The following is a 17,243-nucleotide window of genomic DNA, read 5'->3' on the forward strand; positions in this document are numbered from 1 at the left end:
TATCATCTTTCACGGTGCCTTTTGTCAACAAAATATCTTCCACTGGGTCTCTTGAAAACGCGTCTACTTAAACAAGAAATGCCTCATAATCAGGAATTGATATTGATTGTCAATTTAATTACTATAAATTAGCAAGTCAATATATTATTTTATAATGAATATTGTATAATTAGAGATTTTTTTTGTCATTTATAAGGAATTTCATGAGGCATTCCAAATCATGGATAAATCTTTGAAAGTCTAGTTTAGTTGGTTGAATAATATGCATAAATTATTATAAACATTCGGACACTAACTTCGATTTATATGGATAAAAAAATTATGTATAAACCTTTCTAAAGAAGAGTAGAATTTACTGTGTTTCCATTCTATTACTGTTAGCAATCTTTGAATTGTATTGTGTCCGAGCATAGCAAAAAAAAAACTTCAAGATTGAAGGTTAACCAATATGCATAACTATCATCAGGGAACTAACAAATAACCAAAAAAGTTATGTGTTTAAAATATCATTTTTTTATATTTTTAATTTTATAGCAAAAGCAGGTATTGTATAAAATTTCACATATAATTGATATATTAAAATTAATTCAACTACTATAAGGCAATATTTAAACTTGTTTTTATATAATAAAAAATCTATTTATCAATATATAAATTTTAAAACGTGAATTATGGCTTTGACTAGTAAATTAATATTTTATTGTCACATTAGTATTTTAATTGTTGTGCCACAAACTAGTTCTATATTTTATTTATTTTTACTTTCTTTTGACTAATTTAAACTCACTTATAAAAAATTGATGAAGAATAAATGTTATTGAATCTTTATAAATTATATATATATATATATATATATATATATATATATATATATATATATATGGGGAGTGAATACACACAAACTAACATAATTAACACTAGTTAGTTATCAACTAACTAACCTCCAAATCCAACTAACTTTTGAATTATTAGTTATTCACTAACTAATATTCCCGTTAATTCAAAAGCTCTTACTTTCTACCACACCTAATGCTTCCCTCAACTTTACAAATCTATCAATCTTCGAGGCATTTGTCAGTATATCAACAACCTACATCTTTATCTTACGTACATGACTTCAATCCTTCCATGATTGACTTGCTCTCGAAGAAAATGTAACTTTGTCTTAATGTGTTTTCTTCTACCATGGAAAATCGGGTTCTTAGCCAAACTGATAGCAGAATTGTTATCCACTAACAACTGTATTGGCTTCTTCACTTAAATCTTCAATTCCTTCAACACTAAATCAAGCCACATAGCTTTGACAAGCAGCAAAAGATCCTACTATATAATTTGCTTCACATTTTGAGAGTGCCACCACTGGTTGCTTCATAGAACACCATGAAATTGGTGCCTCTAAGAACTTGAATATGTAACTTAAAGTGTTTTTCTTGTCTGACTTATCCCCACACCAATCAAAGTCAAAATAGCCAATCAATTCATTCCCATGCTACACTAGCTTGTTAGGAAATAACGCATCATACTCGAGTGTGCCTTTAATGTAACTCAAAATTCTCAGACGTGTATATACTAACCAACCTAACAGAGAATGCAATGTCTGGTCTACTATTGCATAAGTACCTTAGACAACCAATTAATTGCTTAAACAAGGTTGGATCAACCTCTTCATCATTATCACTTGCAACATCTAGCTTCAAATTCACTTCTATTGGTGTGGTAGCTTGATTGCACTCAATCATGTTGAATCTCTTCAATACATCAACTACATATTTCCTACAATGTAAGATAATACCTTATGAAATTTTTAGGAATTCCATTCCTAAGAAGTATGACAGTTTTCCTAAGTCTGAATTCTCAAACTCAGTCATCATCTTAGTTTTGAATTTCTCTATTTCTTCACTATTGCTGCCACTCACAAGCAAATCATCAACATATAGGCAAATCAGAAGTATTCCCTCAGTTTTCCTTTTCACATATACACCATATTCCATTGTGCACTTGGTGAATTCATTCTGAATAAGAAATGAATCAATCCTTTTATTCCAAGCTTTAGGTGCTTGTTTAAGACCATACAAGGCCTTATTCAACTTGTAGACCATCCTTTCCTTCCCTTTGATCTCAAAATCTGGAGGTTGAGTGACATAAACCATCTGATCCAAGAATCCATTTAGAAATGTTGATTTCACATCCATGTGGAATAGGGCCCAACCATTTCTACTAGCCAAAGCTATCACCAATCTCACTATCTCCAACCTTACTGGAGCAAATTCTTTAGTATAGTCCACCCCTGGCTTTTGCTTGAATCCCCTCACCACTAACCTTGCTTTTTGTCTAGCTATTCACATATTTGGATTCAATTTCAAATTGAATACCCATTTTACATCTATGGCTTTCTTGTGAAGATGTAGCTTAGTCAATTCCCAGGTGTGATTCCTCTCAATTGCTTCTAATTCTTCAAGCGTGGATTTCTTCTCGACATCTTACTGCAGAGCCTCTTCATGATCAATTGGTTCTGCAATAGCTATTATAACAAGATGGACTAAGTCTCCATCAGGTGTGACTTCACTATCATGAAGTATCTCATAATTTGAGAGTCAAGAGGGAATGTGCCTTTCCCTTTGTGGCCTTTGAGTCTAATTCACATTAGTTGTTGCTTCAATCTCATCACTTGATTCCCTTATGTTCTGCTCATATTCCAAGTGAACGTCTTGTAATTGAATTGAAACAGTTGGATTTTGACTATTGCTAGCTCTATCCTGTCAATTCCATGAATTAGCTTCATACACAATCACATCCCTATTGACTTCAATTTTATGTTTTATAGGATTATATAACATGTATGCACCAGTTGGATGATAGCCAACTAAAATCATAGGCTCACTCTTATCTTGCAGATTTTTTCTCTTTACATTAGGAATGTGTCTATAACATAGGGAACCAAACACTTTGAGGTTACTCACAAATGGTTTTCTTTTAGTCCAATACTATTCAGGAACTTTCTCCTTTAGTCTCTTGGTAGGACAATTGTTGAGCAAGTAAGCTGCAATAGTTATACTTCACCCCAAAATTTATGTGGCAAGCTTTTCTGCTTAAGCAAACTCTTTGCCATATCAAGTATTGTTATGTTTCTTCTTTATGCTAGACCATTGTGTTGTGGAGTGTAGGGTGCTATGACTTCATGTTGAATGCCACATTTCTAACAGAAATCTTCAAACTCCCTAAAGGTATACTCTCCACCACCATGTGTCCTCAAAACCTCGAACAATTTTACTTTGTCTTTCAACCATTGCTTTGAACCTTTTGAAAACTTCAAACACTTCACTTTTAGCCTTTATCAAGTGTAGCCATATCATTCTATTATGTTCATCAATAAAAGAGACAAAGTATTTGTTGCCACCAGGTGTTAAATGCTTGAGCCCCACATGCAACTTTAATGAAGACATCTTTCAATGTGAACTAAACACCAGACATAAACTATGAAGTTTATCTTACCAGTTTCAAGTTCAACCGCTTTGGATATTCATTCGCTATTCTGACCTCATGTTTTGGTAGCTCAAACTTTTGGGTATCATATGATATGACGCTATTTACATAATCTTTTTATAAATATGAAGAAAATATAAAACAAATGGTTCATTGTGGACACTACTACAAAATAGGCTTTTAACATCGGTTATTAAGGACTTTCAACATCGATTATTAACCAATGTTGAAACTACTAATGTTAAAAGTATCAACATTTACATTGATTTCTTAAAACCGATGTTAAACTAAACAACACAAAAAACCGATGTTGTTTTCTGCTCACTAAAAACCGATGTTGTCAGTAAACCACAACATCATTTTTTAGAAAAACCGATGTTGCCAACATCGGTTTTTCTAAAAGCCAATGTTGTGTTTTGAAATTTTTTTAATATCCTGTTTGTTTTTTTAATTACCAACTATAATTATGCATAATACAACTTATCATTCAAAGTTGTAAAAACTCTAAAAATAAACATAAGCCATCCTTGAAAAGAAGTAAATGAAAACTAAATGCAATAAAATTAAAATATGTAATATATTTTATATAATAAACTTTTTATCCACAAAACAAAAAGATTCCTAGCAGAAACATTCCAAGCATCATTTCCCACAAAATATACCACTAAGAGATATAAACAAAAATTTACAGATATTAGTATAGTATAATGTACTTAAATTACAAACAAATCTAAAATAAAACAAAGTTCGATGCTTCCAAATATTGTGATTATGCAAAAGTCCTCCATTCATAGCCCATTTTTGCATACTTCCTCTAATGGTTATAAACAATCCTGCATTCTGTAATCCCTTCCAAATTCAGATGGGTAAATTCTATACCTTTCATAAATGAGTACATGTTAATCGGCACATCCTAAAATTAACATTAAGTTCATCTTAGATATGTATATGATTTTGAAATTTGACAAACATATGTGTTTTTGTATTGATTATATACAGTGCTGAGTTACTCACCAAATTGTTATAAGTCACTTTGTACTCATTCAGCGGGACTTTAAAAGTGACTGAGTTAGGAATTTGGTGGTACAAAGAGTGCTATTTAGGATAAGCTTTTGGTTGAGATATGCTTTTGAAGATGGTTAGGAAGAAAATACTCTGTCCAAAATGGGTCATGGTCACTTGATGATTTCCTATGAGTCCATAGAAATCTATGAGTTTTATCGATCCAGCTAGTCTAGTTAGGTTCACTAGATCTTGGTTGTATGTAACAGAGTATATGTTGTCATTACTGTCTAGCAGACGTCAAGTATGCTCTAGTTGATCGCTCCATCTTAGAGCAAAGGACCTACTCACTTCACTATAAGACTATATTTAAAGTAAACTAATATAAGCAATATTGATGTGTTATATCATGTCATGTTAATTTGAGAATAATCTTGAAATTCCTAACCTGATTCTTAATATGAACTGTGTTGAACATTTCCTCTTGTTTTCTGTTAATCTTTATCATTGTCTTAGCCATTTCATTCTAATTCTTTTGATCTTCATTCATCGTTTCTAAACTCTATTTACAATATAAAAGTTACTATTATTAAATGGTGAAGCATAAATAAACATATAAAAAGAATAACATCTCAATAAGCTTAGCATACAATTGTATGAAAAATTTGTTCATACACTAATACTAGAACACTAATCTTTTTGTTTTCTTTGAACCATTCATAAAGCTCCATGCCAAATAAAAGTAAATGAGTACTATAACTATTTGTAGCAAAAAGTAAAATACTAATAATACTTATTTTATGGATTAATTCAAAGATGATGATAAAAGAAAAGGAGTGTGTGGATTGGTAAAAAAAATGCTCATTTTTTCTATTTTAAGAATCACAAATTTGCTTAAAGCAATGGTATCTTTCAAGTCTATACCACATATGGAAGAAAACCAACAACCATAAAACATGATCGCATGATTGGTTATCATCTAATTTATACATCTTAATTGATTGAGACCAGCTAATGCAACTAAATTGTAACCATTGGTAGAACTAACTACCGTAGCTACTAGAGCTTCGTATGACCTGTTATGTATTAGGTGCATTGCCACTTATGCAAATTTTATAAAGCCACCATATATGCATCATTACAGAAACATAATTGTGTCACCAAAGTTTTATTAAGAACTACCATTAACCCCATGTTATGTACATGAAGTTGCTACCATATACATAACCCACAAGGCCACAACTACACAAAATAATGCACTACTATAGCTTAAAAACACAAGTATAATTTAACTTCCACGTGCATAACCGCAAACCAAGTAAAAAAACTAAAAACCAGCAACACTGCCATAGCTTACGAACATAAGCTTCATTAGAGAATCCCAAATTCACCTCGTGAGGATTTAGTAGCATTTAGCATGATTATCAATTTCAAATAGGATGACCAACCATTATGAACAATGCAATATGTGAATACACTCAATTCAAAGGTTCTTATATATAAAGGGCCAAGGTCAACCAGAGTTGAATATTATAATATTGAAACAATGTTCATGGTTAAAGCAATACCATCAAGGTCAATCAACACATTGTTAGAGAGCATATTTTCAGACACAAAGCAAAGGTGTTGCTTAGAGAGCACATTTTCAGGTACTAACCTGGGGAGGAAGTCGCGAGGGAACAAGCCACAAAACCAAATAAGGCTTCAAGTCGCGAGGTATGGAGAAGACGAAACGATGATGACGTCGCAGCAGAACACAGGTGGGGCAATGACGGGATCGCAGAAGTACACTGGGGAGCACCTTCGTGAGTGATGGTGGTGAGTCAGAGTTGTGAGGGAAAGGACTATCGCGAGGTTGAAGGGTGAGAGTGAGAGTAAGACTGAAGCACAGCGAACAAAGAGAGTTAGAGTCAGAGTGAGTGCGAGAAGCGCAAAAAATATTATAAATAGGATAACACAACGTTTGTTTTTTCCAAAAACTTATGTTAACGAAGTCAAGTTAACATCAGTTTTTGGAAAAATTGATGTTAACGTAGTCACGTTAACATCGATTTCTAAAAAAGCGATGTTAAAGAAGTCACGTTAACATCGATTTTTCCAAAAAATGATGTTAATGAAGTCACGTTATTTGCGATTATGCCAATGCGTTTTCACGTACATAAGTTTTCTATAAAATCAATGTTATTTTAGCAATGTTAAAAGTATATTTTCTAGTAGTAGGAGAAACAGGATCCAAAATTGTCTGAATGTCATGTTGTACATCAAAACTAATATGGTATGTAACATCCTCCACCCAATATCTTTCAGAAGTAGTAAAAGCTAATCTAGATAGCCTATGTGTTACACAATTTGCTTTCCTCTTGATATGAACAAACAAGTAAAGTATTGTGTGAATTTACCAACATATGACGACACTTCTGCAGAATTGCAACATAGTATGTGCAATTCATTGAGACTTGCTACACAAAGTTATTTACATCATTTTCATAATAGACTTGTTCCCTTATGTGATAAAATTCCACATTGCTTAGAAGTCAAGGCCAATAAAATTTTATAAACATCCTCCTCTCTTATCCACCTAAGTGCCTTTTAGTAAGGACAAAACTATGGTAGACCATAAAACACTAAAGTGGATAATTCCTCGGATGAGATGATCCTAACAAAGGATTTGAGATCAGAAACATTGGCACCCATCGTGGGGCCAGACCACCACTCATGCCCCATAGTCTCGATTGGGGGCTTGTTCAAGTATGCCACAAAGTCCTATATCACTTAGGAGTAGAAGCCGAGGAGAGTTTATAAACATCCTCCTCCTTTAACCCATGATGCATCTTTCAGTAAGGACAAAACTGGTCATCTATCTTATAAACCAACAAAAAGTATATAGAAAAAAATCACTTGGCAATAAAAGAAGGAGAATTGAAAATGCATACCGAATAACCAATATTTTAAAGTTCCATTTTATTAAGGCTAAAATATGTTTTCAATCTCTAATAAATACCTGACAAAATAGCTCATTAATAAAAAAAATTCTTTGCATTGAGTCCATAGTAAAGTAAAAATTTTGTTTTTGGCCATTGACACTTTTTTTAGTCCCTTATAAATTAGCGAATTTTAGATTTGTTTCCTGATAAATTGTTTTAATTTGTTATTAGTCTTTTTCAAAGGGAATAATAACAAATGAATTTTTATAAGAAGAAAATACAAAATTTACTAACTTATCAAAGACTAAAAAAGGTGTCAAGGAAAAAAAATAATTTTTTTAGGGAGCAAAAACAGAGAAATTTTTTTATTAAGGAACAAACACAAAATTCAAATATTTATTAGAGATCACAAACATATTTTAGTCTTTTATTATTTATAAACCATATTTAGCGAAGAATACAATATTTTTTTTGTTTGGTCTATGAAGAATGAAAGTAATTAAAAATTTTAAATGACATAAAGGGTTGGTTTGGTTAAGCTTAACTAAACACCAAACCCAGAACCTTAAACTTGATCACAACACAATTTCAATCACTACATCTCAAAAAACAAAACAGCAACAAATTACATGATATACTTAATTGCAAATGCAACTGTGACATCACACAGCAAACCCGAAAGGAAGACCACAATGCACCTTAGGACCTTCATATTTTTTTTTCTGAATGTTTGTCTTCATCTGTTGCTTTGCTAATTTTTTTTGTAGCTCTTCAACTCTAGTGGCATATCCTTGACAATGAGCCTTTTCTTTTGCAACCATCTTTTTCAATTCCTGTATTTGTTCATCATACACACGAATTGTATCCTCACGAGAGGTAAGTTTCTCTTCAACTGCTATAAGATTCTACTTCAACTACTCCACTTGTGATAGATAAGGATTAACCTCCAAAAAACGCGTACAACCTTGGTTTAACTATCTCGCCAAATTGTCATCCCAAACCCAAAATTTACACCTCATATCTTCCTACACATTATACAACAGAGACAAAACACAAATGATGAAGAAGAAGCTGAAACACACACCAAAAATCAACAAAAATAGACCACAAAAACACAACGCAAACAAAAATATACCAGAAACCAAATATGTCAAAAGTAAACTTTTCTTACATTCCACTCAACTCATTGTCAAAATATCTTGTCAAGATGCTTCTTGGTTCAAGATGTTAGTTGAATCCCCGACTTGTTGCACAAACAACGAACATAATTGGACCCAAATGACGAATAAGAGGCTCCCATGGATGTCGTTCTCTTCTCTGGACCGTGCGAAACACTATACAAAATAACCCAAAACTATACAAAGGTGTAGTGGTGCAAATCTCAGACCGTCATACTCATCTTCTTTGTCGCAATTGAAACTTGGTGTGAGAAGAAGACACAACAGACACAACAAACGAAAACATTTTGGCATTGCCCAAAACCCTAAATAGTTTTTTGTTACATTTTAATAAAATTAAAATATAATGTCACACGTCAGCAAACACGTCGATAGCTTACGTGTGCATTTATTTCGACCTGACACCACACATCACAATCTTATGTGTCCAGTTAATGATCACATAGGTGGATAACGATTTCGGACTAACGGCAGGGACTTAAAACAAAAAATTTTAAGTATTAGGGACCCGATCCGAAGGAAAACTTTATTATGAACTAAACACAAAATACAAATATTTATCAAGGACAAATGATTTAATGACAAACGAACACATTTTTTTTTACTAGCACAAACAATATGTCAACTCTTACCGATGAACTTAACACCGCTACCTATAAACATTTGTAGGGACAAAAATATTAGCTTTGTTTAGTTTTAAGAAATTGATTAAATTTTTCTTTCAGGAATTAAATTGATAAAATGTCTTAGGAAGACCTGAATTTGATTTTTCTCAATTTCATAACAAATTCTATGGCTTGAGAAGTAAACGAAATTTCTTCTGTGTAATACTCTAGTGTTTCTGGTAAAAGTATGAAAGAATCCACGCTTCCTTTCATGTATTTAATTACATCGATTTTATTTTATATTGTAAGCCTTAGATTGATTCTTTTAATTACATTTTCCTCCATTCTTTGCTGATGTCGAGGCTACAAAAATTGTTAAAGTAGATGCCAAATGCACTTGCTAGAACTAGGTGCATCCTTAAGAAGTTACTTAATTTTCGGATTAAGAATAAAGAAGCTAATTTATACACACATTTAGAACATAGTGAACATCGTAGGCATATAAATAGTACTTATAACATTGAAATGACTTGCATTATACAGCAACAACTTCTCCAAGGAAAAAGTTACAAAGACCACTTTTAGAGAAGTGGAAAGAAACATTAGTTGGTGTGCTAAATTGTTGAATTGAAGTGAATAACTCATGCGAATCTGCACAGCTCTACATATGTAATAATAATTGTACCTATATTATTTACATGTACAAATACTTGGCAAACACATTTTATATTGTGTATAGGTAGTGACACCTATATTTTTTCTTTGTTAACCTAAGAAGAAATCTTAAATACTTAGTGGACTACATGAACCAGTCCAACGTAAGAGTTTCATCATTATGTACCAAAAAAGGGATCCATCATTGAAGATGGAAAATGCAAAAAGGAAGACACTCATTTTTGGGGGGAGAAGATCACTATTGTTGTCCCTCAAACTCACAATTACAATCTCACCAGTGATCCTGTAAGAAATACTTTAGAAGAATAATAAGAGAACTTATCAAAATGAATGCGAAAAACACAAACTCAGCTTAGCTTTTTCTTCTCCAGAATCCAGTTGTGGACTTTGCTGACATATCCCTCATTTATTTTAACATGCAATAGGCATAATTTTCTGTAACCCTTCAAGATATACATATCTATGTAATCTTCATATCTTTCATAGATTGCTGGTACTGTAAGAACCAAAAGAAGACCTGCCACATAACCAAACCACAACAAATTCATTTCTATTAATTTGCTACTTAATTTTCAAAAACTGGAAACTAATCAATTGAGTGGTTTGAATCTATTTCAATCACATGATGCTCAGAAACTTACTGGTGTATGCCAGGGTAAGGAAATCAGTTAAGCCACCAATAATAGAAATTAACCAGAGGTATGCAGCTACTTTGAGAAACAGCCTCGAGTCTTTTCCGAGAGCAATATCTTGAGAAACTGACAACAGATCATTAACTCTTGTGCAGATAAAAGTCTTCGCTTCATTTGCCATTTCCTCTGAGAGACGCAGCTGTGGTAGAGGTGGAGCAGGTCTGTCAAAAGAAAATTAACAGTTTAACTTGTTTTATACATTTTGTTGAAACACCATAAACCATTAACCACTACTGAAAATTTACAGATGCAAATTACTGAACATGATAACATGTTAAGAATGATGAATACTGTGAGGTGCCTAAACTACAACATGTTATTCAAGGAAAGGTATCAATCAAGAAGCAAAACTTCCACAAAATCATGAAGTATAATGAACCAACCTAGACTTTGAAATGATTGACTACATTAGATATTTCCATCAAGCCAACTCACCCACGTGTAGCCAGTATATTGTTAACTGGATGTTATTAGTTTAAGGAGTATTTTTTTTTTCTTCACAAATAAGGTATCTATCCCATTTCAGCACCAAAATGAACTGTAACTAAATGGATGTAAGATCAGGACACTAAAATAGTAGGCATTACATCCTCTGCATTACAAACAGCTGTCAAAACTAAGGACAAGGCTCAATTTCATCAGTGCACTGATCAAACATTAAAGATGTACCTTCCATCACTCAGGTTCAAAACATGCAATAAATCCACAACATGAGCAAACTTCTCCAACAGAAGTATCTTATTGGATCAAAACTTGCAACCGTAACTCTAGATTTAATGAATCAAATTTATCACAAAATCTCCCTCAAGAACAGCACCAAAACTCAGGGCTCTCAAGAACAATTAATGATAATTAAAAATTGGTTTCAATAGGCACATTTGCAGCTGCTGATAAACTGTTATCCCTTTAATGTACAAGAAAAGTAAATTCTGAACATTAGCATACATGTGTTATACACATTTTAGTCTAAACAAACATACATCACCATAGTGCACCATCAAGTTTTCAAACAATTCTTCTTACTTCTAAAAACTACAGCAGCTAAGTTATAATATACACGTTAAACAAATTCAGCCACTTAATCATACCGGCATTTATCTTTCTAACAAAGAGCCTTGGACTATATAAATTAAAAAGAACACTATAAATACACAACAAATCCAGATTAGAACAAATAATCAGAATTTGAAGCATTAATGTTCTATAAACGCTTCAAAATTCTAACGCATTCATAGTTCAAAATAGCACAGACAAGAAGATCCAAAGTGTATTAAAAATCTAATTTGCATAAAGTATTACCTGTTGAGAATATCTGCTGATTTGGCCCAAAGAAAGAGAATGACAATGAGGAGAAGGAGAACATTAGAAATAAGAGACAGAAGAGTATAACCAGATCTCTCAAACACAACCCAAACACCTAGTGTGACCAACAATATCCCCACAGTAAGGTTCTTACGCCTCCACAGAATTAAATCTGCAACTGCATTGAAGCATGGCATTGATTCAGCAAAAACTCAAAGATCATGATCAATTACAAATCCATTCTGTTCTTCTGATTCTGACCCTTTTACCATTGATACTAAAAGCAAATAAAAAACTAAAACAAATATGCGCAGGCACAGTTCCACTGTTAAAAATAGTACCAAAATGAACATAAACAAACAACACCAAGGAGACAGAAAGAAAAGATTGCGATACAGTGATCAAAACAAATCACCCATAAAGCTGAGAAATTTAATCAAAACTAAGAGAGAGAAAAAAATGGCATACCTTGACCACCACCAAGGATCTCATGAAGACCTCTTTGGCGGTTAAACAATCGATCAAAGGAACCCATTTGGGGGAGAATCCAAAGTGAGGAACTTAAACCCAGCAAGGGATCTGTGCCACCAAAAAGCAGAGAGCTTTGGGATGATCCACGGGAAAAAAGAGAAAAAGCAGTGAACACCAACTATGTCGAACTTTTATGGTCTTATTCAATTTTTCACCTTACCTATCTATCTCACTTTTTATAATTTTAATGTGATAGCGGACCCTGAACTATGTGTATATTTGTAAGGATGATGGGTTTTTGAAAGATGGGGTTGGATGTCTCAGATTACAGCCTAAAAGTGCAGTGCCACTCTTTGCTTTTGAGGCTCACATAACAGTGCACCTCTCATATCCTACTACCCAATGCCCAACACAACACTACACAAAAATACAAATGAGAAAAGAAAGAGAAAAAAATTAATGAACAAAGGCTATGGTTGATCTCATGTTCCACTGTAAGCCACCGTCCTTTGATTTTACCGTCTTCCGTGTTCGCCGCCCACCCAATCCGTGTCAAACGAATCTTTTGTCCTGTTAACTGTAGATACTCTTGTCTTTCTTCTTACAGCTTTTTTTTTTTTTTTTTTTAATTCTCTTGCCTTAGATAGAAGATTTGAAAATTTTTAAAAAATTTAAATACATATCATTTTAATGTTTAGATTTAAATTTTTTTTATTTTCTAATTTTTTTGGATGAAGTAATTTAATTTTTTATATTTTAATTTTTTTAATAAAATAATTCAATTTCAATCAAATTTAAATTTTTACTTTTAAATATTTATTTAAAAATTAAAATTTTAATATTGAATACAAATAAATATTAGTTATTTTTAGAATATTTAAATATTCAAAATAAATTTAATAATTATTTTTTTTAATATTTAATAATTAAAAACATAAAAAAATAATAATTAGATTAAACAATTTTGAATCTTTATTAGAACATATTTTCTCAAGCCAAATTGTTAAAGCAATTATAATGTTATTCAAAGTTAAGTATATATATGAAACTCAAAAGGGATAAATAGAACATCATCAAATTGATTAACGTTACTGAAAATTAAACAAACAAGTCTTTCACAACACTATAACAAATACATTTGCAAGCATAGTTCCTAACTGCAGGTAGGAGTGAGGTCAGAGAGAGAGAAGAGTTGCTTGGAGAGGTGAGAGAAAAATTTCAAATTCCCTTGTTTAGGTGTAATTTGAATTCCCACATTTTTAGGTAATTACAATTTTCTATAGAATGACGTGAATTCAAATTCTGCAAACAACTTAATAAATTACGTGGTAATTTAAATTCATTAAATAATTGATTTGTTCGGTTGAATTATCTATCCAAACGTGCACAATTAGAGTATACTTATTATCTTACTGCTGACATTTTTCACCCGCTTACTTGTATAAAGTTGGTTAATTTTGTGTAACAACTTATTAGAAAAAGTAAATGAATACAATTGCATATAATTATCAATTATTTATATGTAATTAATATTTTTTATGAAGTTATTGAAAATGGAAGGCAATTATTATTTATATCTCTCATATTTACTAACATACCCTTTATTTATATTTGTTTTCTTCAAAAATATCCTTTTTTCTGGAAAGGGGTTATGGGAAGTGTTAAAATTTTAACACATTTGGGAAAGTATTTCCTGAAAATCAACAATAAAAAAAAAATGAATAGGACACCAATTGTCTTTTATTTGCTTTGTGCTTGTTATGCGTTATAAGGTCACTTTGCTGCTGATTTCTTCAAAAGAAACCATGTTAAAAATTGAAATTATGAGAATATGGAAGAAGTTATAGGAATAGGAATCTCCAAGCCCTCAACAAAACCCTCAAGCTCACCCACCCCTTCATGGTCCTAATATCCTGCAACAACCACCTCTACATCTCCAACATCACCCTCTATAACCCTTCTTTTCACTAGCGTGAATTCTCCCACCAATCACTTCCACTACTCCAATCCTCCTCCTTCGTCGCCCCATTCTTTTTTTGAAAATGTCTTTCGAAAACAACTTTTAAGAATGTGTTAAAGTTTGAACACTTTAGGAAACTACTTTTTGGGAAAATGAATATTTTTGAAACAAAAAATACAAATGTAAAGTATACCAGTAAAGAGTGGTGTGTAAATAACAGTTACCAAAAAATCAAAGTCCTATTATTTGTCATAAGTTTTTTTTTTAAGGTTTGATCTATCATGCATAAAAATATAATATGACCTGAAAGCCTATTTAAAAGTTTATTTATGATAAGACTTAAAAAAAATTGTTAGACCTATCAACCTAAATAAAGCTATTAATAATTATATAACTTTTTCTGTTATTGTATGTAATATTATATATATAAATATATATTATAGAATTATGTATATACTATATAATAATATAATATCTTCTATGTACATAAATGGGACAACCTATCAAAGTTTAATAGGTTTTTTTTAAAAGTTTAAAGTTTGACTTTTTACTTAAATAAACTTTTTAAAAAATTCAAGTCTAGGTATTTTAGTATATAAGTTAGTTTAGCTGAGCTCATAAGCCACTAGTAGCCTATTTGATTTATTTCTACCCTTCATATAGTGTCATATGGTTATTCACCGTCATATGTCATGCATAAATATAATTAATATTGCCTTGGAAGTGGTTAAAAATAAATAAACGCAATTATATACAATTAAGGATATGTGGTTAATAGTATCATAAAGTTATTAAAATATCTAACAATAGTTAAATTTACCTTACAAGTGGTTAATAATGGTATGAGTTATTGAAATGTTTAATAATGATAAACTTTATCTCACAAGTAGTTAATAGTAATCATAGATTGTGAGAGATAGTTCACCTATTCATAGATATAGTTAATCATGTTTTGGAGTGAATGTTGTTGGGTGGGCAAAATTTGGATATACTTTGATCTTTATTCCATTCTATATATGTAAAAGAATCCATTTTGAGTTCCTTCTTATCCTCCAAAGGATACTAATATGATACTCTTTTTAATTATACGTATACTAAATATACTCTGAAGAGTTTAATTTTTTTATATAATACAAGTAGTGTAATCTTAAAAATAAAATAATAAATCTGTAATCTTGTAATCATCCTGTATATATTAAATATTCACACACAAAAAAACAAAAAACAAAAAAAATAATCCTGTCATATTAAGCTATAAAGGTGACCTGCCTTCGCAACTATGATTTTTGGTTTAAATCAACCTGCTTTGCATTTTCCTCATTTTAGGTAAGGCTCACACGTCCTTTGGGCACTTGCACCCACCCCAACCGAATGTTGGTATCACGACGAAAAAGAAATGACAGCAATTAAGTGGCTTGGTGTCTGTTTAGTTTGCACTAAAAATTAATTGGGTAATACTTTAGTAAAAAAAATAATAGACGAAAAATATACGAAACATTCACCATGTTTTTCATCAAACACATTAATCTATTTTTTTCCTTTTCTAACTTCCAATTAACTAATAAAAATGTGCATGAGTATTCGTACCGGATTCGTGAGGTTTTTTTTCTTTTCTTTATTTGCACTAAATAGCAGGACTCAAATTAATTTTACATGTCATAATATATATTTTAATTTAAAATGTGTTATTAAAATTAAGTGAAATTGTAATTTTAGTTCACTCGCTTAACTTAACGGTCGATTAATGATGGGTTAATATTGTGATGAGGTGAAAATTAAGGCTTACCATTTAAATAATAATTTAATTAATTAAAATAAAAAATAAAAAATTAACGTATGTGAATTTGAAAATCAGACAAAAATTAATTTTTTTTATAATTTGAAGATTAAAATTATAAAAAAAATTAAGGAGATCAAAATCATAAATCAAGAATTAAAGAGGGAACAAAAATTATTATTTAGCCATAAAAATAATTTTAACACACAATTTAATTATGTTCAATCATTTAAATTTTTTATCAAAATTAATTTTGTTAAAAATATAAATCAAATGTCATCTTTAAAATCTCAAGAAACGGAAATTTTGGTTGGGGTTGTTTTATCCTTAGTGTGTGCTACGCATGGGTTATCACGGCACAGTGTATATTTTAGGTTGAATTAATTTGTAGGTCTAGAATTATTTGAGAATTTTTAATTTTTAATTAGGTTTTTGAATTATTTTTTCTTCTTCAATTGGATCCTTAAATTTTTTGTTTTTTTAATTAGGTCACAACAAATACAAGTTCAGAAATCAAAAGTGTAAAAAAAAGAATTTAGAGACCTAATTAAAAATTAATAAATATATGGAGTTTAATATTCTCATGGCTGCGGGTTATTATTGTCACTTTTGCAATTGGATAAGTTCTGAATCAGTATTCACAACCTGAATAGGTGAGAATACTGCCCGTCCTGCACATATGATAGTAGAGATTTGATAATTTTTAATTAATTCATTGAATAATTTGTTATTTTTAAATAGGTCATTAATTCTTTTTTAATTTGGTTCCCAAACTTGTATTTGTTTTAAATTAAGTCCTAGATGAGACCTAATTAAAAAATAAATACAACTATACAAGTTTGAGGATCCAATTAAAAAAAATAGTTCAAATTCTTAATTAAAACTTATCAAATAATTCAAAATTTACGGATTAATTTAACCAATATTTTTTTTCCTTTTTCCAATTTTATGAACCCCAATAATACAATTTAAGACTTTCAGTGATTTTCTTTCCATGACCTTCCATGACAAATTAAATATTGTTATTTAATTTGAGATTGTAATTAGTGACTCAGCTCAGGAGGAATTAATGCTAGTAATATTTTCAAACACTTTTTTATGATTAACTAAAATTTATTAAAAATTAATCCTGGTATTTTCTTGTTAGTTACATCTTACTTCTTAATAAAGAGAG

The 17,243-nt window shown here is 31.0% G+C and overlaps 1 protein-coding gene across 1 annotated transcript; it reads right to left on the bottom strand.

Annotated features, from left to right (window-relative positions):
* Positions 1-9,860: 9,860 nt before the first annotated feature.
* LOC100775554 (reticulon-like protein B12) lies at positions 9,861-12,900 on the bottom strand. Its single transcript, XM_003516885.5, has 4 exons — positions 12,330-12,900; positions 11,859-12,039; positions 10,509-10,720; positions 9,861-10,384 (listed from the first exon to the last, which is right to left on the bottom strand). Exons 1-4 carry the CDS (start codon positions 12,394-12,396, stop codon positions 10,215-10,217), a joined length of 630 nt encoding a protein of 209 aa, XP_003516933.1. The 5' UTR covers positions 12,397-12,900; the 3' UTR covers positions 9,861-10,214.
* Between the last annotated feature and the right edge of the window lie 4,343 nt (positions 12,901-17,243).

Source organism: Glycine max, chromosome 1 (assembly GCF_000004515.6).
Source record: "Glycine max cultivar Williams 82 chromosome 1, Glycine_max_v4.0, whole genome shotgun sequence".
Classification (NCBI taxonomy): domain Eukaryota; kingdom Viridiplantae; phylum Streptophyta; class Magnoliopsida; order Fabales; family Fabaceae; genus Glycine; species Glycine max.